This window comes from Microplitis mediator, chromosome 2 (genome assembly GCF_029852145.1).
Source record: "Microplitis mediator isolate UGA2020A chromosome 2, iyMicMedi2.1, whole genome shotgun sequence".
Lineage (NCBI taxonomy): Eukaryota > Metazoa > Arthropoda > Insecta > Hymenoptera > Braconidae > Microplitis > Microplitis mediator.
In genome coordinates, this window is record NC_079970.1 from 16,725,451 (window position 1) to 16,752,599 (window position 27,149).

A 27,149-nucleotide genomic window follows, 5' to 3' on the forward strand; every position below is an offset into this window, starting at 1 on the left:
TTGACAAAGTTCATTGAGATCTAGAGCTGATTAGGTTTTGAGACCAATCGGTCAAGTAGAATTTATATTAGGTTATTTAGAAAATCCTAGATTATTTTGTATATTATATAATAAATATCGATTAATCATGTAGGTCAGCTTCATAATTTTTAGCTTGAGAATTAATTATGGATGACGGTTTACAAAACTTAGGAATTCCCGAGCCCAAAGAATTATTATTATACATAAAATTAATAAATTATTGTCAAAAATTTTGAGATAAATTTGCAATAATGAAAGCTTTCAAAGTAACCACTCCCTTTTTACATCACGAGTCACGTGAAAGATTGATCACGTTACATGACTGCTAAATAATGTGCAAGTATTTGTGTTTAGCCAAATATATATAGCACACATAGAAAATCAACAGCAATAATAACAGAAACTGTGTCTTTGAATCGTTTATTGAGACACTTACTGTAAACTTAACTGCAACTGTTGACTATTGTTTTTCACTTTCATGTTTCTATTCAGTTGACAAATCAATATTAGACGTGATTTTTGATACACTTGCATTATATGATAAAATACAAAATGTGTTATGCATATAGTATTATTTAAACACTTTAATTCACTGTTAACAAAACTTAAAATGTTGGAGAATCCAAAAGCGTACACCTCAATCGCTCGTTTCATTTTTAATCATTACTTTTATTTTATAATATTAATTAATTTTTTTTTATTATGAATTTTTGTGCAACACATAAATTATCAATTTGTTAATTTTATTTCTTATTTTCAGTTTAATATTTTTCTTAAATATCCCGCCTTTTTGTCTCAGATGTCGTTCTTTTTCAAACCTATAATGCTACGCTAGTGCTGCTGTCAGTAATTGATGGAGGGAAAAAATGAAAAAAATAATAACAACAGTAAAAATAAAAATGGCAGCTAAATTTTTCGTGAATTATCAGTTTTACGTTTTTAATTAATTGCAATTAAACTAAAAGCATTTAGATAGTGATTTTCATTAGGGTTCTTGTGATAAAATATAAAAAATAATAAAAAAAGTCAGGCTGATTAATTCGAGAGTTACTGTGTTTACGAAGTTTCATACGTAACAATTGACAAGACTGATTTCTAGAGAATATAATTTATTTTAAACTAATAAAATAACGAAAATACTCTAAATGTATTCATTCGCTGGTTGATAATAAGTGTAAGCAGAATTACAAATAAACAAACATTAGGAATTAGAATCCATAAAAGTTAAAAAAAAAATTTTGATTTTATTTTCTACAAAAATCTAATCTGGTTACCATTTTTATTATGTTTTTTTGACAATGAAAAAAGAAGAAGAAATGTTACAATTATAATAGTAAATGTATGAAAAAATCCTCCGTATATGAAAATCCAATGGAATAATAAAACTTGTTCTTAAAATATAAAATACTGTTGATAAACACGAAGTTATTGTACTTAGTTCCACTACTTTTTTCCAATCCAAACACAAAATCTTGTTGTTCAAATTTTCAATTTATCTGAAAATATAAAAATAAAATAAATTAATAAAATTAAAATTTATGAAAGGAAATAATTAAATAAGTACACACTATTTAGAAGTTGTATCATCAATACTGTTTTTATCTTCATTTTTGGGAAATGAATATTTTTTAAAAAGTTTCAATGCCAAAGAAGAGTGTGATTTCTCGAGTTGTTTAAAATCCTGAGTGTTAATAACACATTTCATATTTGCAATCAAAAAATCAGTTGTGAATTCTAAAAGATGATTGGCGTTATATAAATCAGCTAAAGTCATTAATTTAAATGCATTTTCAAGATTCAGTGTGGCACTGAGTGATTCTTGACAGGTTTCTTTAAGTGACTGAAGCTGATATTTTTCGGCGGCTTCTAATAACTCGTCAGCAATCTCATCTAGACCAATTACTTCATCAGTGTAGATATACTCAAGGACTTTTTCGAATATCTCTGGAGTAATATCTGTTATAGATACTTTGTTTTGCTTTTTCTCAATCATTTCATGAGAAAACATTGCAGCTAGAACAGGACTTCGTGCCATCAGAATAATTTTGTGAGCTTGGAATTCTTTATCACCCACATTTATAATAACATCACTACTCATTTTAGAGTTGTACAGTTCTGTATAGTCGTGAGCCATTTGACGTTTTGAAATATTTAATTCAAGTTTTCTAGAAGTTGTAACTGGAGTGTCATATATAGAAAGATCGACACACACTGTTAAAGTATTATTAGGTAAATATTCATCTTTGTTATCTGATAAATCTTTTTTGGATAGGGATAAATAAAAGCCTTCACCTTTGTTTAATCGGTACTGATAATTTTTTACAAAATTTTTCTCTTTTCTTTCGTTCAAAATGAAAAATGAAAATATTGTTTTTAATGCGTGATGATTGCTTGTTAAACATAAATAAAATTCTATTTTGTCGTGAGGAGTAAAAATCGACTTAATACGCCATTCATCTTCAAAGTTCGCACCTGATGAGAATTTAGAAGAATAAAGTGTGAAAGTTGTTTCCTTTTTGATAAAAAAATCAATTTTATTTATCTTCCATTCGTAAACAGTATTACGTTCATGGACAGTTGTATAACCTCTTTGCATTTTCAATAATTATTTAACTTTTAACACAATTAATAACATAAGATTTTTAAATTCTTTATTTTTGTCATGAATTATGGTATCAGATAATATTTAAATTATTTTTTACACTTTTTAGTACAATAATGTATTTAATTATGAATACCGAAGATAACAAATACTGACGACTGTTACCTCGCTTAAACCTTGACAAGTGTAGAAAAGGTACTAGGTGGCGCGCGCTCTGAGAGACAGCGCTAATAAAACCTGCACGTTAATTTTTAAAAACAGGGCCATGCAGTTTTTCAAACCGAGTTTATTTTTATCCGGGTTTTAATTAATATTGCTAGTATATTTATATATCAGCAATGATAATTAAAACCCGGATAAAAATAAACTCGGTTTGAAAAACTTGCCCTTAATTTTTATATAATTTCATTACAGCTGTAAAAGCTAGCTTTACATGATAACTTTTTGTTGCACACTTCAAGCGCGAAAGCTTTCAATCATCTAGATGATTAAGAGAAACGATTCGAAACGATTTGCAATGTTACATGACCATAAGAAGGGCAATTTAAAACTATTCAAAAGTATTACAAATTTTTTTTTATAATCGTTTTAAATCGTTTCTTTTAATAAGGGCTCTACACTTTTTAACGTATAGTATAATAGGTTGCAACTTATATACCCTGACTAAAAGAAACGATTCAAAACGATTAGTAACGATTCAATTTTACTACTATATATAGATATAGATTCATGATTGAGTGAATCTTTTTCTTTAATCAGGGTCATTACATAGAGAATTTATTGAAGAACGATTAGAAGACAACAAAGTTGATTTTTTGACATGGTATTTTTTAAATAAATAATTTAGTTGAGGTAGCCATGATGTCGATTAATTATCTGATTTTTTGTGATCACGATAACTCCTGAAGTAAACGGCTCACGGACCTAATTTTTTTTAGGTAGATTTTTCTAAAATCTAACTATTGTATTTGTCCTCATGGTCGATTTTTCAAGGAATTTTGTCACAACCTATCATAATTAGTTGAGTAGGGTTCGAAAATACCATCCGTTAAAAAATTTATATATGTATGTATATATATATATATATATATATATATATATATATATATATATATATATATATATATATATATGGGATATAACGCAGTTTTGAGGACACGATTACGCCTACAATTCTTATCAGATCTTAATGAAATTTTTCACACTTATTCTATGGGCGATTATCACGGTTAAGTTCGAAGATGGGCAAAATCGGTTGATTAGTTTAGAAGTTATGGCTTTTTGAAATTTCCATGATTTTTTGAAAAAATCAATTTTTTTCCACATTCAAGTTCATATAATTTTAAAACTAATACTCATAGACAATTTCCGTAAAAAGTATCTGAAAGCTTGTCTAATAAGCTTTGATTTATGACCTTAGACTTCATATTTTGACCATTTCATCCTATAATTTGATGGCCTTGAAAATTTTAATGGAATCAAAAAATGTTGAAAATATGGGTTTCATTCCATATAACTTATGAATTTCCCATTATAATCCGGTTTCGTCAGTTGTATTTTATTGTGCACAAAATAACCTGTAAATTTCACTGCTATTTTATATTTTAAAAGTATTTCTTTTATTACTTATGATGGATCAAATGTACCTCTACTCCCTATGATTATCACTGGTCTTGTCATTACGATAGCACCTACAGTTCTTATCGGATCTTAATGAAATCTTTCACACTTATTCTATAGGCGATTATCTTGATCAAGTTCAAAGATGGGCTGAATCGTTCAAATAGTTTTGAAGTTATGGCTGTTTAAAATTTTCACGATTTTTCGAAAAAATCAGTTTTTATTCACTTTTAAAGTTTTTATAACTTTAAAACTGAAACTCATAGATAATTTCTGTAAAAAGTATTCTAAAGCTTGACTAATAAGCTTTAATTTATGACCTTAACCTTTATGTTTCGAGTATTTCTTCCAATAATTTGATAGCCTTGAAATTTTCATGAAATCAAAAAAAGTTGAAAATATGGTTTTCATTCCACATAACTTATGTATTTTCCATTATAATACAATTTTGTCAGTTGTACTTTATTGTGAACAAAATAACCTGCAAATTTTACAGCTATTTTGTATTTTAAAAGTATTTCTTTTAATATTTATGATGTTTCAATCGTACCTGTAGTCCTAAAATTATATTTGATCTTGCCATCGTAATAGCAATTACAATGATGATCTCATACTAATTAAATTTTCTATACTTTTTTACGTGAAGGTTAGTTTGGTAGGTTACCTATATAATGTTTTGTCGAATCAACTATCTGAAGTTCTCTATCGAAAATAGTCGTTGTCTTTTTTTACCCTCACTTTAAGAAAACGAGCCTAATATCATATCATGTCTATATACACTAACATTTATCACAAGTTATGTATGTATGTGAGTTTTTATAAATCTACCTTCCATTTCGGCTGCCGAATGGCCTTTTTTATTTTTATTATTGTTATTATTTTTTCCTTTTTCTTTCCATCAACTACTGGTGGCAGCATTAGCGTAACAGTAGTATTCCAAGGAGCACACTTGCCTTTGTGACATCTATAAGATATCAGTTTTTTGGCTACTTTTTGACATATCGAAAAGGCAGCAATATGCTGACAAAACGATCAGAAATTTATGTCACCGAAAAAATGTCTACTTAAAAGACTTAACACAAGTGACGACAAAAAGTAAATTACAAATAGTGGTTAAATAAGTCATCTAAATGACTTTTTAATTGGCATAAGACAGGAAAAACAACACAATTCTTCTCTGTCTTCGGAACAAACATTTGAATGTCGTATTTATACCAAAAAAGATGACTTTGGAACAAAAAAAAATTTGTCTTGTCCTTTTAAAAGACATCTTTAAGACATTTTAAAGTTGACTCTGTGCTACTTGGGATTGAATAAAAAAGCGATATCTAAAACAAAAAGGCGGGTTATTTAAAAAAAAATGTCAATAAGAAAAAATTAAACCGAAAATAAAATTGATAATTTAAAAGTTGGATAAAAGTTTATAAGTAAAAAAAAATAAATTAAAAGTAATGATTACAAATAAAATGAGCGATTGAGGTGTGTATTTTTGGATTTTCCAACATTTTTAACTTCCCGCTAAGAAAATTTCCTAAAAAAAGGGGTTATTGGTTTCGGTTCGATTTTTGAAAATCAAGTTTAACAGATTTCGACGTTTTCAAGTCCTAGGAAGCTATTCTGACTATAATTTCAAAATAATGTTCGGGTTATAATTATTAGGTAGATTTTTCTAAAATCTAACTATTGTATTTGTCCTCATGGTCGATTTTTCAAGGAATTTTGTCACAACCTATCATAATTAGTTGAGTAGGGTTCGAAAATACCATCCGTTAAAAAATTTATATATGTATGTATATATATATATATATATATATATATATATATATATATATATATGGGATATAACGCAGTTTTGAGGACACGATTACGCCTACAATTCTTATCAGATCTTAATGAAATTTTTCACACTTATTCTATCCGCGGTTATCACGGTTAAGTTCGAAGATGGGCAAAATCTGTTGATTAGTTTAGAAGTTATGGCTTTTTGAAATTTCCATGATTTTTTGAAAAAATCGACTTTTTTCCACATTCAAGTTCATATAATTTTAAAACTAATACTCATAGACGATTTTCGTAAAAAGTATCTGAAAGCTTGTCTAATAAGCTTTAATTTATGACCTTAAACTTTGTATTTCGACCATTTCATCCTATAATTCGATGGCCTTGAAAATTTTAATGGAATCAAAAAATGTTGAAAATATGGGTTTCATTCCACATAACTTATGAATTTCCCATTAAAATCCGGTTTCGTCAGTTGTATTTTATTGTGCACAAAATAACCTGTAAATTTCACAGTTATTTTATATTTTAAAAGTATTCCTTTTATTACTTATGATGTATCAAATGTACCTCTACTCCCTATGATTGTCACTGGTCTTTTCATTACAATAGCACCCAAAGTTCTTATCGGATCTTAATGAAATTTTTTACACTTATTCTATAGGCAATTACCTTGATCAAGTTCGAAGATGGGCTGAATCATTTGAATAGTTTTGAAATTATGGCTGTTTGAAATTTTCATGATTTTTCGTAGAAATCAGTTTTTTATTCACTGTTGAAGTTCATATAATATTAAAACTAAAACTGATAGACAATTTCAGTAAAGAGTATCATAAAGCTTGTTTAGTAAGCTTTAATATTTGACCTTAAACTTGATGTTTTGACCATTTCTTCCAATAATTTGATGGCCTTGAAAATTCTAATGGAATTAACAAATGTTGCAAATATGGTGTCATTCTACATGACTTATGCATTTCCCATTATAATACTACTTTGTCAGTTGAATTTTATTGTGAATAAAATTACCTGTAAATTTCACTGCTATTTTATATTCTAAAAGTATTTCTTTTCTTATTTATGATGTATCAAATGTACCTCTAATTTCTATGATTATCACTGGTCTTGCCATCGTAATAGCGATTAAAATTATGATCTCATATTAATTAAATTTTCTATACTTTGTTTACGTGAAGGTTAGTTTGGTACATTACCTATATAACGATTTGTCAAATCAACTATCTGAACTTCTCTATCGAAAATAGTCGTTGTCTTTTTTTACCCTCACTCTAAGAAAACGAGCCTAATCATATCATGTCTATACACTAACATGTATCACAAGATATGTATGTATGTAACTTTTTATATAGATTAATTGGCAAATCTACCTTTCATTTCGGCTGCCGAATGGCCTTTTTTTTGATATTTAAATTTAAAAAAAAAATTATTAAGCATCAATTTCATGTATTTAGTCCAATAGTCTTGTGAGTTTATCTGAAAATATGAAAAAGATCGATTCAAATAGGTATACGGAGAGAAATTTATAGTAACCGTTACTAGTACGTTTATGAAATATCATCCCATATACCGTTATGGTAATAACTACTTGAAATTATGGAATATAGGCCCATACTTTCTGGGAAAAGTTCCCATAACGCGTTTGTGCATGGATGTGAGTGCGTGTGTCTGCCTACTCGTGTGTGTGTCTAAGCATATGTGGCGCGTGTATGTGCGTGCGCGGGCGCGTGTGTGTATGTGTGTGCGTGTAGAAAAAAATATATATTACCGTCGTTGATTCTCAATTCCACTAATACACATTGTTATACTTATTACGAATCTGAGATTATTCCTGTGACTGCAACAGGAATGGATCTGTGGTTGCAACAGGACTGATCTTGCAGCTGCAACAGGACTAATCCTGTAGCTGCAACAGGATTATTCCTGTGGCTGCAACAGGACTGATCTTGTAGCTGTAACAGGAATATCCTGTTGCAGCATCAGGTTATTCCTGTTGCAGCCACAAACTCATGCTACAGGAACGTTCTTGTTGCAGCAACATTTCTTTTTTTTCCGTGTAGTGCGAATAAATAAAAACAAACATTTATAAAAAGAATAATAAATTCAGTCGCTGCTTATAAATTCAAATTGATGAATTATGTGAGAGTGTAACCAACGAATGCAAGCCACTTCAGATCCAGTAGTATAAGTCAACCTGTATTTTAATTAGTATAACAGGGATTATAATACATTTTCGGTTGAATTTTTTTCGAAAACAAAATCTCTAAATATAAACTACAGATTGCACATTGATTCACTACTGTCTAATTTAGCGAAGTGCGCTTTAATTTTTTGATAATATTCGTTTGTTTAAGAGAAAAATTCAGCCCAAGGACCTGATTACTGTGTTAGTGCAACAGAGATAATACCGTTCGCCCACTTGGGTGCAAGAGAGAAAAAATTAAGAAGCTCTGCTAAGTACACTTATGTAAAATATTTTATACAACACAACTTTGTAACTAAAACATAGAATACTTACTTTATTTTTTTCTTAATCTCTTTTTTTGATTGAGTATACCTTTTTCACTCTAATATTCAGAAAGTCAGTGGGTAGTCCTTTAAGCCAGAAAGAGATATACGTTAAGGTTCATGTTCATCAACTCATCTATCCCTTCTCGCTCTAAAATCCCTGACCTATCATAATCCACGCATGTCAACAGACGGGATAGTCTATTGCACTTCCGCCTGGTGCAAATTGCAAATAAATATACCCTCATAGCCACCTTAACCACAAGTTAACTTCAAGCTACTGCCGTATTCTGAAGCCAACTTAAAGGAAAGTGTTGGAGAGCAAGCAGTTACCTTTGAGTTGACAGTAAATTGTCTGTAACCTTGAATTCAATTTGACCACGAGTATTATTGTCAGATAATGACGTTAAGTTGATTGAAAGTTTCACTTCAAACTGACGTCAAGTTTTTCTGTCAAATTACATTCAGATTACGGCAGTAGATTTGCATCAACTTGCACGCAAGTATTATCCAACCGAGGCTTAGGCAGTTTGCCATGTCTACTCAGAACCTAATAACTACCCCGTACCAACTTTATTAAAAAATCGTTAGCCCTAATAGCTCAGCTCAAAAATTTCTTGATTCCAAGATTTCTATACTCCATTACATCATTATTCCGAGACAACTCTACCCAAACTTTTGAGAAAAAGTAAACATTTTCCTGCTTACCGAGCTGTTTACTTTTTCTCAAAAGTTTGGGTAGAGTTGTTTCAGAATAATGATGTAATGGAGTATAGAAATCTTGGAATCAAGAAATTTTTGAGCTGAGCTATTAGGGCTAACGATTTTTTAATAAAGTTGATACAGGATAGTTAGGTTCTGAGTAGATATGACAATCTGGCGAGGCTTACCAGAAACTTGTCGTTAAGCCGAAAATGTTTCACTGCAAAACTTGCTGAGCAATTATCTTTAAAGTGTGCCTATCAGGGTAGTTAATCATTGGGCGTGTTCGGACGAACTAAGTCCTGAGTAAACTTAGTAAAATTTTGTATAGTAAAAGCATATTTACTATAGCAAATCTTACTAAATCCTTAGTAAATTTGCTCAGGACTTAGTTCGGCCGAACACGCCCATTAATTGATATTATTAGTACCCAATATTTTAACATTTTGATCAAGGAGTTCTCCGGACTCCTTGATCGAGCTACAAAACATAATAACGGTACTTAGATAATTAACTAAAGATAAACTTTCACCCGACGCTTTCACTCTCTCCGATCGTGACACCGCCTTAACTATCAAAATCGGATGATTTGTTCAAGCGATTTCATTCATAAAAAAAAAATTCAAAAAAATTGTTTTTCTTTTTATCGAATCAAAATCGTTGAACGAAAAATTAAATAAATAATAATTTACTTCATTTTTTCGAGATAACTCATGTTATAAATTAACAAATGTTTCAAAATTATACCGATTCTTCGTCTTTATAGTCTTTTTTTATCGCTATATACCCTGTTTATAAAATCTCATAGAATCCGATAGATTCTCATAAATTTCCATAGAGATTTTATGAGAATGAATGAGTTCTATGAGAAGTGCTATAGTTATATATAACTTAGAAGTATAGGGCCTTATACATACAGCTATAAGAATCTATCGGATTTTTTAAGCAGGGTAATTTATTGTAATCGGTGTTAGTTTAAATAATATTGCACTTGTACTGATTTCTGTTTGAATACATTAATTCTATCAAGTATAAGGTAAAAATATATAATTGTTAACAAAAATTTAAAAAATGCTCGGTTAGAGGCCATTCATAAAATACGTCACGCAAAATTTTACCTTTTTAGACACCCCTCCCCCCTTTGTCACACTATGTGACTTAATCAAAGTAGTATTCTGATCGATTTCAAGAAGCTGACATTACAATGGGAATAACTAGAAAACAATGCGGAATTTGAAAAAACTTGATGAGAAATAATTTAAATGGAATAAAATTGTCTACAAAAAAGATTCTACAATATTTTGTGATAAGTCTGATAGTTTCGCTGGAAAAGTTCAAGAATCTTGAAATTTACTATAAATTTGACTTTCAGCTCCAATACACGGAGAGAAATTAATGGTAACCGTTCCTAGTAGGTTTATGAAATATCATCCTATACCGTTACGGTAATGATTACTTGGAATTATGGGATATAGCCCTGATTGAGAAACCTAATTTGAAATAATTCAAACACGATCCGAAACAATTCAAAGTTGGCAAAATTGACTATACATAGATATACACTTTAGCATGGATTGAATCATTCCAAATGAGATTTCTGAATCAGGGAGGCCCATACGTTCTGGGAAAAGTTCCCATAAGTATGGGAAAATTCTCATCATTATATGGTAACAGTTCCCATATCGCATTTGAAATAATTATGGTAATGATTGCCATAAAATTATGGTAATCATTCCCATTATACTATGGCAAATGTTACTATCATATTATGGTAATGGTTACCATAATATTATGGTAACGATTATTATATTATTATGGTAACGGTTACCATTTATTATGGTAATGGTTACCATAATTTTATAGTAATGGTCCCTATAATATTATGGTATTATGGTAACCCTGGTTAAAACTACTGATTGAAAAGAATTAAAAATGATGAAATTCGAATTCTTTTCAATAATTTCAATTCTTTTGTTTGTATATATAAATATACAGTTTGCATGGAGTGGCCGCTTCTCAATTCTTTTCAATCAGTATTTTTAACCAGGGAATGATTACTATAATATTATGGTAGTGATTACTACAATATTATAGCAATGATAACTATAATATATATGGGTGTCGTTCCTATAATCAACATTTCAAAAAAACCGGTTACCATGCATTATGGGAACCATTCTCATAATATATTGTAATTGTTACCATAAATTTCTCTCCGAGTAACTTTTGAACAAGATGGATTTATTAAAAAATGATAAGAGACTTTTTTTTTTTTGGCATTCAATTCCCTAGACAAAATTATGTCTGCAGATTCTTCCTACGACACATTGTTAGCATCATTATAAAAATCGGAAAGTGCAAAAAAAATTTTTTCATGTTATTCTTATGGAAAATAGAAAAATGCGATGCGAAAACTCTTAATATTAATATTAAGAGTTCTAATTTTCACAGGTCTATTTTCATATCTCAATGAAATTTTTGCACCTGTTTCCGAGAAAAAGAAAATTCGTTTTTTTTTTTTTTTTAAACACTAATATATACATATTTATATTAAGACAACTTTTATTTTTATCGTTTCAAAGAAGTTGCTGTTTTTGAAGCGGTTTTGTCGCAATCGAAAAGATTGGTTGAGATATAAAGCTATTTGGGATTTAAGATTGACCGAATAGGTAAGTTTTTTTACGGTTTACGGTAAAAATAATTTACAATAACGTAAATAATTATATAGAAGTGAATCGTTTTAGTTGTTTTTTTATTACTACTTTTGTAAAAAACTTGAATTTTTCATTAAGCGAAAATGCAATTGAATCGAAACGAATAATTGTAAATAAGTGAAAAAATTTATTTACAAGTATTTGTAACCAATAATAAGAAATTCAAAAATAAAATACCACAAAAATATTGCAAAGAAAAAAAAATAAAATACTAAATTGAGTAGGTCATAGACGAGGTGAATGCACTTTCAGCTTTTGGCGCATCGTTTCAGCTACCCCTGTCACCAGATGTTGTCCCTGAGCTAAAAATGGATGAGCGGAAGCTAATGGTAAGCATGAGTATTGCAGTAGAGATTGTCCTAGTTCGAGGTCATAAACCCAGATATCACAGGAGCTTCGAGCGTGCGTAGTAAATACAAGTATCCACAGTCATGACGTAATCGACGCGTCATCGTGTCAGTGCAACGAACTCCTTTGCAAGGGTGAATGAGGCAGTGCAACGAAATTTTTTCCCACTATATTCTTTTGTCAGATTTGTATTTTTTCTTTTATTTTTTTACATTTTGTATTGACTACTTGAAATATATAGAATAAATTTTTAAAATCAAATTTACGTGCAATTAAACCATTTAATTATTTATTGTTACAGTATATCATTATTATTATTATTATTATTATTATTATTATTAATGACAAAAAATGAACAGTCATCACTAGACATTTAAAGTAAACTGTAATCATCGATAATAATGAAATAAATAAGTAAAGTACGACGATACTAATAAACTGCATTCGCATATAGCTTTTAGATTGAAGGACAAAGCTTGAAGGGATTTTAAGGAAGGGGTTGCAGTAGATGCCGATCAGCTCAGCCCCAGTGGTATGTATATATAATAGTAGAGTGTTGAGAACTGGGGCAGGTTACTCGTTGGCTACATCAATGACGATAGTGACGTCATACACGTGCACGAGAAACTGGAAGAACTAGGCCAACGTTAAGGGGCTATAAGGGTAAAAAATGGTTAGAAATAGATATTGTCAAAATAACGTAATGAAATTGACTAAATATCAATGTAATGTCAAGCCGTTGTATAACTTGAAGTTTAGTTTTGTTTATTAAATCGATTAAGAAGAAACAGTATATGCGTCACTTATTTAATGACGCATAAGTTGATTTATAGATTTAATAATTATTAATCAAGATCTTACATATTATTTAAAAATGAAAAATTCTAAATTATATTAAATGATGAAGAAAATAAAAATTTATAAAATTTTTCGATTTCCCTTCAATACACAAATAATAGTTACTGGAATAACAAACTTAACGAGCTAAACTAGTGCACAAAAAAGTATGATGTAAAAATCAATTAGTACGACAGAAAAAAAAATCTTGTGATTTGAAGCATCTAAAGTATCGCTACGCGAGTTTCGTTAAGATGAAACGTCACCCACTCTTTTTCACACTTTCAGAAAAATGAATGGAACTATCGTTGTTGAACACTGAGAGAAAAGTGCGTGGTAGTGGTAACTATGAAGGGATGAGTACAACAGTATAGTAATTTCAACTAATATTTATAGTTACTTGTGCTATTTGTAAGTTCTAGAAACTAATTAAAAATAAGAGTGTCACTGATGTAATTAATAGTATACTTCAGACTATATGTGCAATGAATACTCATTGATTGGAGTAATTTGTACTCATTTATTTTAAAAGTGTAGAGTTATAAAATTTTTATTGCCAAATTAAAGTGAATTAAAAACTGTTTCCCGTCACTTCTTACTCTTTAAAAATGAATTAGTGAAAATTACTGCAAATTATTGAATAAACACTATTAACAAGCTAGTAGTATATTTAAAGCTAGAACAATAGTTGGTATCCACTATATTTACTATAGTTAGGGAACGATCTGTATAGTTCCTCGTAGAAGTCTGCATCATTAACGTAGCGATTTATTCGAGTCCCTTATCCTGTATTATTGGTACCACCGCTATAGGTAATATCCTTGATTAAACAAAACGATTTACTCAGTGTTAAATGTGTATCTATATAGTAATGAAATTGAGTCGTTTAGAATTGTTTTTTTTTAATCAGGGATATTTCTAGCCTTACTATTCTATAAATAGTTAACATATACCGCGACAGCCAGGAAATACCCTGTTTAGAAAATCTCACAGAATCCAATAGATTCTCATAAATTCCCATAGGGATTTTATAAGAATGAATGAGTTCTATGAGAAGTGTTATAGTTAAGAATAGGGCCTTATACATAGAGCTATAAAAAATCTATCGGATTTTTTGAGCAATTAACAATGGCAAAAATCGATATACCGTAACTGAAGTTAAATTTATAACAGCGAAAACCTTAATGCTGGACATCGTGACTTACACCAGTTTTTCAACAAGGTGATGTCTATTTGACTTTAATGTAATTTTAAGGTGTCGTAAGTCCAATTTAAATCAATTATGCCATTCGAGAGATACGGAAAATTTACATATGTACATTCTTTTTGGGAAATTTCCACGGAAGGCAGAGGAAGAAACCACGTCCTCTCTTGGGCAAATGGTATATCGACAAAAAAAGGAATCGGTACAATAATGGGTGAACCCTTCAAGCCCGCATAAGGGAAACCGAATCCTAGGGTTTTATGGATATATTATCGTAATGGTTCTTGTTTGGCCCCTACACGCAACAGGATTATTGGTCACTGATTATTGGTCCTAATAAGGAGACACCAATAATGAGCTTACGTTCAATATTTTGCTTGTTGATTATACTACTTGATTATATTGTGGTACAAAAGACGGGACACCCACAGGTCGTGTATTCCTGATATTGGTAAGAAAATGATCTCTTTGTGAATGAGGGTGGGGGTTTTGGCTCCGTTACATTAATTAATTCATTTTCATGACAACCAGCATCGAAACTTGAAGTTTCGGTGTCTCTACAGCCAGTCGAAACAAGCTAATTTCAGTCCAATACCGCGAATGAATAATAGCAAACGCGTAAATAGTGAATGCCTGCAGTCAGCGGGCAGAAACAAACTTGTTTCGTTCCTTGGGAAGAAACAAATAATGTTTTTGCCCACTGACTGAAGGTTTTCGCAATTTCAACTCTGACATTCTTGTCATTCTCGAGTGGGCCAAACCCCGCCGTGATCTGTCTTAAAAAATTATGGCGCCCGAAAAAACTCGTAGATAAGATATCACTAAGTGATGGATGAGGGCAAGTGTGTATAATGGCGTGTTTGAAATCTTAGTCATTATAAGTGGAAGAAACCCTTTTAAGGCCATTGAGGAGAAGTTTCGTATCACCGCTAATCTGTAACCTGTTCACCAATATAGGAAATTGGTACCATGGGGGGGGGGGGGCCCATTCCAAACCTACTTTGACCAGAGTCTCTTTATTTCCCGAGATGGTAAGAGTGTTAGGCTGGTGGTAAGGCACTTATATGCATTGCATGAGGATCTCTGATCTGATCGGTGTACTTTTAACACGGTATAAGAGTTTTTTGTTATCATTCATGCATTATAAGTGCTACCTTAGCGCACGCTCTTTTGTTCGCCAAATAGCTGTTTGCCCATTCAACTGTTTCCACGAAATTTGTGTGCGTTATATGATTATCTGTGTGCGACAAGCAAACTTACTTCTAGTCGCATGCAGATTATCGCTCAATTCACAAAAATGTCGCGGCAACAGTTGAATCAGCAAAAAGCTACTTGGAAACAAAACAGCGAGCACTAAAATAGTACTCATATCGCATTAATAACAAAAAAAAAGTATGTTCAATTCGTCGATTACTCACTTCGTTCGTGCGCTCAACTTCGCTCTCGTGGGCAATCGACAACTTACCGCACTAGTTGTACAATATACTACTTCCACACCGTTCGGTGTTATTACCTCAAATATTGTCCGATAATATAAACTATAGTTAAAAATGATCAAATAATATATAGATTGCAGCTTTAGTATATCATTATTATTATTATTGATGAAGATTACTTTGAAATAAAAATTAATTACCTGGTGTTGAAGTAATCGAGAGTTTTAAATAAAGAACTTATACATTTACACTATTCGTGGTGTAAACGTTTTAATTCACATCACGGTCAAAAATTTAACACCATGCGTCGGATAACTTTCACACCGGTGGGTTGAAAATTTTAACACTAAATCATTTACACCACCCCGCGGACTCAAAATTTTTTACAGTGTGTTTATAGTTTCAGCTTCATTATAAATTGTAAATCACAATTTACGGTCAGGATGAAACACGATTTCAGACTGCGGGTGATGGCAGCCCTCACTTACGACTCGAGTGGCCGACTTTGCCCTGGTCTGAAGTCAAACATTCTTATGCATGATCCTAAAAACAGCAAGAATATAGTTTCATTATGCCTCACAACTTTGACATCAGTTAAAAACTTGATTTCATAAAGTAAAATTTAAATTAATAACTTTCTTTTTTTTTCAAGGGATTTCTGAAATAAGTTGTAAATTTTATAACAATTTGATTTCAAAAAGTAATTCAGTCATATTCTTGATGAAACCTATTATTTGTCGAATAAAAACCATTCGAATGAGTCAATTTATTTAGACATTATTGCAAACAAAAGTCAAGGAAAATTTGAATAAATAGTTCTGGTGTTACGTATTTATAATTTGTTATAATAAATAAATACTTTTCATAACGTCTTCGAATTTGTATGCAAAAAAAAGTTTGAATACTGGCCCAAACGATTACTAACTTGCGGCACTTTCTTAATATTTTAGAAACGTACGAAAAAATGATAAAAAAATTTGTAATTATAATAACATTTCAATGTCAGTTTCTGATTATTGAATATATCGAATGTTCTTGATTATGAATTGATTAAGAGCAATGATTAAAAGTTATATATAGCCTATTTAAATGCGAATAACTGATTATTCATTTTATAGCTGAAATATATATATTTCAATGAACTATGGTATTTCTTGGGTTTTTATTCATTGCTCGTTGAATTTAGGTCACGCGACAGGGTCATGAATGGAATCTGACGTCATAGAATCTGCTCCTATGAAAATAGGTCATTCCTTGGCCTCATCATGGTTACTGCGAAATATCCGCTAACTGTGTGATCAGTCACGTTCACTATTTTCATGGCTATGCACACCTGTTTGTTTACTGTTTTCATGTACTTGTTAATTATATAAGTTTTATGATCTTTTTAATGTGAATTGAAAATTTTTCACTATCTTTTATTTTTCCAGTCAGAAATATATCTGAATTTCGTTAAAATAATCCATGTCATGAATAGCCAGAGAAGTATTGTTAGATTTACTGCATATTTTGACAACAGCTTTGAAAAAAAAATTGTTAGGATAAGATAAGAAATTCTGTTTACGTTGAATCATAATTATTTTTAAATGAAAAAAACGGTTTTTTTTAACAAATCTCAAATATTGCATTTCTCAAGTGTTGAACGTCAATCTCACCAAATGTGATATATTTATTTATTCATTTATAATTATTTAATGATTCATTGACATTCAATCGTATTTATAATTTATATAGGGGAGGGTGGGGCAGAGCGGCCCCCCTAAGCCAATTATTATTTTTTGTGGCTTTCAACCATAAGATCACTTTACTTTTGTCCTATTTCGAACAAATTTATGGACATTTTGCCAAAATTCTGAAAAAAAAATTTTTTTTGTTTGTGGGGCAGAGCGGCCCCCCTCCAAAAAGTGGTAAAAAAATTTTTTTTTTCGTTTTTTTTTTTTTTTAAATTGTTTTTATCATTAAGAATGTATTTCTTTCTCTTGACAACTATTTTTGGTTTTATATTACTCGAAAAAAATTTTTTAAAGTGTAATAAATCGTTCACTCGCGATTACCTTAATTTATAATTCTTATTTAATAAAAAAAAAAATCAATTCTATAGTTTTACTTTATTTCAAAAATTTATCAACTAAAAAAAAAAATTTAATTTTTATAAATTTTTAGTGACCAAATTTGCCTCTTACATAGAAAAAAGGCCGAAAAATATGAAAAAAAAATTTTTTTGGAACTTTCGGCTGGTCCATTTTGCCCCAGGTGTTATGCGTAGGGCTAGAAATGTGGAATAATACTAATTTTTTTTTAATTTGACGATAAAAATATGAAAAAATCACTTTTTCGAAATTTTGGGCTTGTCCATTTTGCCCCAAATGTCATGCGTAGGGATAAAAATGCGCAAACATATCGGATTTATAGTAATTAGTCGAAAAAAAAAAAATTTTTTTTTTGATCAAAATTTCAGGGGGGCCGCTCTGCCTCACCCTCCCCTACACATGAATGTCTCCTGTTGCAGCAACAGTATTTCATAATTTCATAATTGTATAGAGAGTCAAACCCTACACCGATAATCATACTATAAAAAAGTATATTTTTTTCGATCGTCTTATTTTGATATAGATAAAAAAAATCTTAAAATCTATTGACTCTGTGGCCCTGATGCCTTGAAATTTTTTGGTTTTCAGCTTAAATAAAATTTTTACAACTTTAAGATGTTTAGCTCTTCAAGTTGAACAAAAAATGCATCACTGTTGTACCTGATAGTTTATCACGAGCTAGATCATAAATTATTAAAAAAAAATATAAATATATATAATAAATAATTTTTTTTTATATTATCATTTTAATATTATTAATAAATATAACTCTGACGTTTTTCATAAGTTAATAACTGATTTGGAAATGATTAATTAATAGTTGATAATTACATTTCTTTTTCTCGCTGATTTAGTTTGCAAAAAGTTTTGGAACATAAAAAAAAAATCGTAATTTATATTCACACCTCTTAAGAGGGACCACTAGTGTGAAATTTTTAAAAATCAATTTTTTTTTACATATTTCGGTAGTCTATACCTTCAAAAATAACATACTACAATTTCTAGTGTATATCTCGAATATTTTTTTTGAGTGACTGTCATCTGAAGAGCAGCCGCTTCTCGGTTCTCGAAAATACGTTTTTCAAAATTGTTGCGCGTCTATAACTCGAAGACAAATCATCCGATCGATTTAATTTGAATTGCAGTTTCTTTTATGTTTATTTCTACGTACCATGAAACTTAAGTTTTCCGATCGAATCAAAAGTGTGATTTTGGCAGGCCAAAAATCATAAAATTTTCCCGCAAAATTTGAAATTTTTTATAAAAACTCCGCCATTTTGTTGAATTTAAATTTTATCTTAGCCCGAGGGTCATGGTACGGATAATGCCTTCTAGTTTAATAAACTTTTTGGTTTTTTTGATTTCATGCACTGTGAAGGTCGCTATCACTGCAGCAGTGGGGGGAGGGGGAACTTTTTTTCTGAGCGATGGGAGATTGTGAATACTTCGCTGAATTTTGAGTTTTTTGGGGACACAATTGTACCGAAATTCGTTTAACTCCTAATTGATAATAACTGTAAGTAACTTTTTTTCAAATCTATGTCTCAATGAAATTTTAACTACGTTGCCCTCTTTTCAATCAATACTTTAACTTTTTTTTGATTAATCAATAAAATTTTAATATGGTTTTATGGCAGTTCAAATAAGGTGATTGAATATTTTTAAAAAGTGCATGGGGGACATTGTCTAAGAATTTCCTTAATTAAAATAAAACTTGGGTCTCCAACAGTTTCAATGACATCGTTATTAAAATACAAAATTTTGAATATTTAATGAGAGGATTAGAGTACTGATAAGCGACTCCAACATGTGCCTATGATGGTAACTATAAAGCGTAGCATAAGCTCTAGCTGTCGTTCCTGCTAAGCTGTCACTACCGGAGAAGCTACTGATTACTAGTGTTGTAATGTCAGGTGGATAATGTATCTTTTTTTAGATCAGTCACGATGGCGGAGGCCTCGATGACATAACGTAGAAGCACTATGATAACAATTCTTAGTGACAGGTACGCTTTAAATTTTAAATTCAAGTGAAAAATATTTTTGTTGTTAATACGGTTTTAAACTCTTCGAGCTGAAACAACTCTCCACGACAATGTTTTTTTTTTGGGCTCTTAAAGCTAAAATACGTTATGTCTTCCTTTGGACTATGAAAATTCAAAAAATCAAAAATAATTAAAAAACAAGCAATTCTTAGATTTTTGGTGAAACGCATAGATTCGGGTAGAAATAAATATAAGTAATTGAGAAAAAGAGTTGAAAGAGTATTGAATCGAAGAATGCACATGTGTTTTTTGTGGCCAATGATACATTGAGTCGTAAAGAATAGTCAAAAATAAAAAAAATTTTTTTTCAATTCTGGTACACTCAGAATTGTGGAAAAGAATTCATAAGAGTCATCAATGACGGATCAGAACAATTTTGGAAAAAAAAAAATTTTTTACCAAATTTTTGGGGTGGTTCGTTTTGTCCATATTTCAGTGATATATTTTCAAAAATAATACAATTTTGTATTTGAAAAAATTACGGGTGAAAAAACTGTGCTTAAGTGTTTTAATTTAAATATCTGAGTTAAATAGTATAATTAACGGTGATTAATCCATTTAGAAATAGCATGAAATGAGACAAAGGTAAAGTTAAACAACGATTGACTATATCAAATAACAACAGTGATTTATCGAGGCTACTTACCTCGGTGAGTTCAAGTCCACTACATACTTATTTAGGAATACACCCAAATAGATATTTATAATGTTTAACCTGACGTACATTGTATATATATTGCCTCCTATATATTCTCTAAGGATGAATCCACCAATAAATAGTGTCATCACATCATCATATTTAATTCTACTAATAAAGAAAAAAATCAAAATTCAATAAATTGAAACACTATATTTTAATGTTATATTTTGAATGTGGGTTCAGTTTTTTTTTTCGATTTTCAAATTTTTGTTATCTAAATTTTTTCTATTTTATTTCAACGTATTATTTACTTTGGATTGTTCATACAATGTTTTTTTTAATTTTAATTCCGAATATTATGTGGCAACCTAAAAATACAAAACCGTTCTCGTATATGTGATGAGATAAATCTGTTCATACGATGCAGAATCTAGAGTTTATTGCTAACTTGTAATCGGGTCAAAAGGTGTTGAAGTTCGATGTCCCGCAATGAATATAGAACTACGTAAAAAAGATCCGGAGGTTTAAATATTTCGTATTGAGTTCATTTTAATTAAAACTTTGTTGTGAATAACATAACTATACTGATTTGAATATTTTAAAAATAACATTAACATTAAAATATAACATGAAAAATAAAAAAAAAATAAAATGTATTATCAATAAAGAAAAAAACTAACGAAATGATTAAGTACATATATGAGAATATACTTATATAACGATAAAAACATTGAGTAAAAAGGAAATTAAGGGTGGAAATTATTGTTCTACAAAAAAATATTTCATTTCAGCATTAAAAATGTTTATTTAGAACTTATCTTGTCTACAAGGATATCGTATAAAATACACGTATATAGCTAAATTTTTTTTACAATATTTAAAATGTTTTGTTTTTATTTCAAGTATATATTTAATACACAATTAGATCTCACACATACTTAAATACCAACTTTTACATTAAATTTTATTTTACATAAAAACGTTGTGTAAGTCATTCATGAGTCATACAGAGGAAATCTACAAAGGCACTAGAGTGAATTGTATACAAATGAAGACGATAAGGGAAATCGCATATGAGTATTTATTTCTATTTTTAAAATTAAATGTTACTCATTTTTTTTTATAAGATAATAATGATTTTAGAAATCACTCATTATTTATTTATTTTTATTTCTCAAAAAATTTTTATTTTCGAAAAAATACAATAAACCGATTTAGTTTTTTTTTAAATAAATCATACTATTGAAAAAGTTGTGAGTGCTCTTTAAAAGATAAAACGAGCATTGAAAAAAAACATAAGTACTGATAATATATGTGCACGATATATATCAATAGTTTTTTTTAGTTATAAACAAAATGTAACAGTATAATCATAAAAAAAGAATCGAAAGTTTTTAAGCCGATCTTTTGAGATTAGCATAAGTTTTTATTTTTTTGTGAAAATTTATTTTCGATTAAGCACGATCTTTATAGTAATAAAAATTAGATTAAATTTTATAATTGACTCGGTTATTTTATTTATCATTGTTTTTTTTATATAGTTGACAACACAATTCTCCACCGTAATAGTAATTTACTATTTATAAATTGTAATTTCAGAAAAATCTGAAAACGACTTTAAAGATTTTATGATATGATAGTTTACATTATTATACTTATCATAATCATAATAATAATAATTTTATTTAGTAGTTTATGATTATTGATATTGTATCATGTCAAGAATTTATTTTAAAAATAAGGTATATAACTATAATTAATACTGATATACCGATTGGAAGTATTTATTTAGATAATCATTCATTATTATCGCTATATTGTGTTCTCATACCAAATTTTGAGGTATTTTTCTATAAAGATATTTTATTATGCATCGTGTCAAAATAATGACATCAATTTTTCTCTCACGTAATTTTTGCCAATAGATTTTAACAACAAATAATATTTTTTTTTAAACATTTTGTTATTATTTGTGATATTAAAAATAATCTTTGTGATAAAAATTATATTTCAAATCGATTTTGTTCTAATTGACATTATCCAATATATTTTTATATTTCAAAAATTTTAAATAGTTGAGTAATTATAATAAATTTTTAAGCTCGTGCATTTTACCATTTTGACTTTTAAGTGTTGAGAAATATGTATAAATCGAATTTATTTTTTTATTATTATTAAATATGGTAGTTAATAAATTATAGGTACAATAAGATATTATTATTTATAATTAATATTATGTACCATTATATTTATGTAAAAATGCTAAGTATTTATTATTTCATTTTATTATCTATCTAATTGAATAGTATTTAAATAAATAATAGAAATAAAAGCGATGAAAATTACATTTCATTGAGCATTAATTTTTTTTTTAATAGTAATTTTTATATCATTATTTAAAAGCTGTCTGATTAAAAATAAATAATTTAATTTATCTTAACTTAAATAAATAATGATATTTATTATTTACCAGAGACGAAAATTTCTAACGACGACAATAAATATTAATTCAGCAAGAGCAACCTGAAGAATGTTCTGGTGTTGAAGTTCTAGGCACTCGTTGCGTTGGTAAGCCGGATAATCCTTTGACGTAGGTGTAGGAAACAGGCTTTCTCAAAATTTTCTTTGGGCTTTTTTTTGTAAGTTTTTTTTCCTTACTATTATTTTCCAATTTAACGAGTGTGAGATACTGTAAAGCACGTCGGAAAACGTCTGTTTTAGGTGTGCTTTTGAGTGAATCACTGTCTGTACTATGAGCATCTGATGGACTGGATGAACGAGTTGGTGATTTTTCAGTATGTTGTCTCGAATTATTTGGACTCCATGATCTTGATGATTTAGAAGTACGTCCTCGTTGATTAGAGTTTATGTGTGACCTTGTTAACCGTTCTTGTGATCTTGTTGTTGAGGGTTCATTATTATAATGAACATGATTAATATAACAACGATGGTGAAACGTTGATCTTGGGTCATTGACTTGACGCCGTGATAGGTGTTCGGCACTTCCTGTACTTCCACCACTGCTACAACCACTGTCGGTGCTACACTCATCATCAATGAATTCAGACCGACGTTGATGGTGTGAAGATGAATTTTTAATTCTTAATTTTCTTTCCATTATTGGAATTAATTGACGATAAACAATTTTTATTTACTCAAAATTGTATTATATGTTCAATAATATAATTAGAGATTTAATTACACTATTGTTATAATTTTTCAGTGTTTAAAAAATTTATTTGAATAATTACACTGATTTATCTTTATTTATTTCAAGCACTACTATTATTTTATTTTTATTTGTTTTTATCAACTACGATACTGTTATTGATATGAATCAATTCATTTAAGTTGAATGAATAATTGTTACGATTCAGTAGTAAGTGTCTGACTGAGCTTATACTGACAGTCGCACCCTTTATATATTATCGTCCTGCGGCGCACAGGGGGTACATACGCCTGCGCTTCTATTTCCACGTGAAAATTTTGGTCTACTTGCGTTTGTCATACGTATCAAACTCCACATCATTGCATTTTAATCCCTTGTATAAATAGTTATTATATGACAATTTAACATAAATGATAACAATAAGTTATTAATATATTTAAAATATCAAAAATTTTTGTTTTTTCATATCTAATAAATTCTAGATTTATATTTTTATTTTTAAGTAGTATTAATTTTATTCTGACTTGAATCTTTGATATGCATAATATATGAATGATTCAGGTCTTAGTTGTACTTTTTTTATTCCAGCAATCAAAATTTACATATAATAAAAATCAGCAACTTTTTTTTTTTACAAAATATATTCAAAGATTTATTTATTAATTTTTCAAGTAATGCATTACAATAAATAATTTTTTTTTTAACAGATGTTTAATAGTTTTGAATAAAACAGTAGATAGTTCATTTTCGTATACTTAACTAAAAATATCGTGAAAAAATAAAATACACGTATGATTTTTAAGAAAATCAAAAAGACCAATATTTTAAATAATATCTCATTTGATGATTCGATCAGCAAAACGACTATTTTGGTATCCTAATGGTATAAGGTACAAGTTATTCTGGTGTTTTAGCTGCGGTTATACAACATGGTATAGAATTTAAGGTCGATCTCAACACTCGTCTGCGTCTCCAGTACGTCCTGAGCTGAATCGTCACGTTGTTAATTGTTACATTGGCTCGACCCACGATCTCACGTGCAAAGAAGCAAGACTTTGGAGGTAGAATAAAAAACAATTATGATTGTAATAAGAATATTGAGCTAATAATATAATTGTATCTTTTTATATATTTTTACAAACTGTTTAAATAAAATTTATTTAAATGCTATTTAAATATTTATAATTAGTACTGTAGAATTTATATTATGAAATACACTGTTGAAAATATTTTTTTTTAAATTATAAACAAATTATTTGAAATTAGTTACAAATTCAAATCTGTCAGTAATATAAAATATTAATGTGATTATAAACTAGCTTATACACTATATAAAAAAGTTGCAGAGTGGATGATTTTTTATTTATTCACTTTCCTTCGAAGTGAAATTCGCTCTGAAGGAGAAGTTTTGGAAAATATTAATTATTAAAAAAAAATTACTAATACATAGTGAGCTTAGATTTTTGATATTTTGACATTTATATATAAATATATATTGGAGTATACAAAACCACTTACGAGATCCATTTCCATATATTCACGCAAAATAATTTAAAAAAATTATAAACAGTTGGTAATGAAAACTTTCACGCTTATGAAGTTAAAGAAATGGACTTTTTATTTTCCCTCATTACTATAATTTTATAGAATTCTATAGAATAGAATCATAGAATTTTATATGATAGTATACTGAGTCACAAACTGTCATATGATTTACATCAACTATATTACAAAACATCATTTTATATTGTACCGAAATATAAAATATTCTCGTAAAAACTATGTCACTATAACTAGTAAATAATGTGATAATTTCATTATGTATTATATGAAATTAAAATTTAATGATTTATACTAAAACACTTTATAAATTAAAAACATAATATCCTATGTTTAATTATTAATGAATCAATTATTGATTGAAATAATTATGTTTCTCCTAAAAAGTTATTTCTACTAAATATAAAAGTATTTAAGTATTAAAACTCTGGATTAGAGTGAATGCGGATTGTAATAAAATCAATCTACATTAATGAATAATTTTGTGTTACAATTTGTTGACTATGATCAAAATAGCCAGTGGATTACTCCCTAAGTGATGGTCTTCTTGAAGGCCGCAATTTACAAGCGTAGGGACTGGCTCGGGCCCCATTCTATATAAAAATCCATGTATATTGTCGGGGATTTATGGGGTCCAACATAGGAAAACAGGCCACAAATGTACTGCGGTAATTAGTTCATTTAATCAATCTTACATGTGTAAATAATATAGATAAAATCCTATAAATAACAAAACATCGTTTATAACCACCAGTCAATTATTATTTTTGTGTAGATACTTATAAACTGATTGCCAATTATATACATTACCATACAATGTGTGGTCCAGAAGAAAATATTTATTACGTATGGTTTTGACGTTATGTGACATAGACAGTAATCTATTGTGATAATTATTATATCTACCACTTTATAAAAATAGATATTTATTCAAGAGTCTCCCTCATGTGTTAACTCATTTATTTTTCAGGATTACATTGATTGCTCGGGTTGGATAATTTATAATTAATTATATATGCCAATATAGATAAGGGAGATTAAAATAAATTCAGACCAAATTAAAAAAGTAATATCAATTTTAGCCGTTTGTCATTTAATTTTTTTGTATATTTAATTGCTACTAATCTGGTGCAATTAAATATATTTAATTTCTATTCACTGTAAAAAACTACCGGGCTAAATCCAAGCGGTGTAGGTGTTAAAATTATCGGTGTTAAATTTACCTCCGAAAGCGGTGTGAAAATAACGCCGCCACCGGTGTAAACATTCTAAACCGGTGTTAAAATAACGCCGCCGCCGATGTAGATATTCTTTTACTTTGTGAATATTTTTACTTACTCGATCACTATACTTGTTAAAAAATGATATTCTTTATTAATTTTCATAAAGAACTGACATTTTTTCGTGTTTTATAATCTTTAAAGTTAATACTCCAAGCGGACGCAATTTACCCCGCTTTTACACCGGTTTTACTCCGCTTTTACTCCGGTTACCCCGCTTTAACACTGGTATTTTTAACACCGGCGTATTACTCCTCCTACACCGGTGTAATTTCATTTTTACACCGAGCGGAGTTAAAACGAGTCCATTTTTAACAACGCTCTTTTTACAGTGTTGTAATAGCATACGCTGTAAAAAATCAGGAGTGAATCCGGAGTGAATCCCGATTTAATTTCAATCCGAATTCACTCGGAGTTCCGGAGTTCTAAAAAAAATCACTCCGTATACAGAGTGAACTGGGTTTTTTTTAGCGGAGTGATTTCGGAGTGAAGCGGATTTTATTTCACTCCCAATTCACACCGGGCCAGAGTTTTAACATTAAAATATTTTTACTTACTCGATCACTATAGTTAAACCGTG

At 29.3% G+C, this 27,149-nt stretch overlaps 2 protein-coding genes across 2 annotated transcripts; both read right to left on the reverse strand.

The window, feature by feature from the left end:
- Positions 1-1,264: 1,264 nt before the first annotated feature.
- On the reverse strand, positions 1,265-2,827 carry LOC130663174 (speckle-type POZ protein-like). Its single transcript, XM_057462291.1, has 2 exons — positions 1,590-2,827; positions 1,265-1,517 (listed from the first exon to the last, which is right to left on the reverse strand). Coding segments are annotated over exons 1-2 (1,029 nt in total). The 5' UTR covers positions 2,618-2,827; the 3' UTR covers positions 1,265-1,516.
- Positions 2,828-21,352: 18,525 nt separating this feature from the next.
- On the reverse strand, positions 21,353-24,448 carry LOC130663750 (uncharacterized). Its single transcript, XM_057463185.1, has one exon. It carries the CDS (start codon positions 23,676-23,678, stop codon positions 23,070-23,072), a length of 609 nt encoding a protein of 202 aa, XP_057319168.1. The 5' UTR covers positions 23,679-24,448; the 3' UTR covers positions 21,353-23,069.
- Between the last annotated feature and the right edge of the window lie 2,701 nt (positions 24,449-27,149).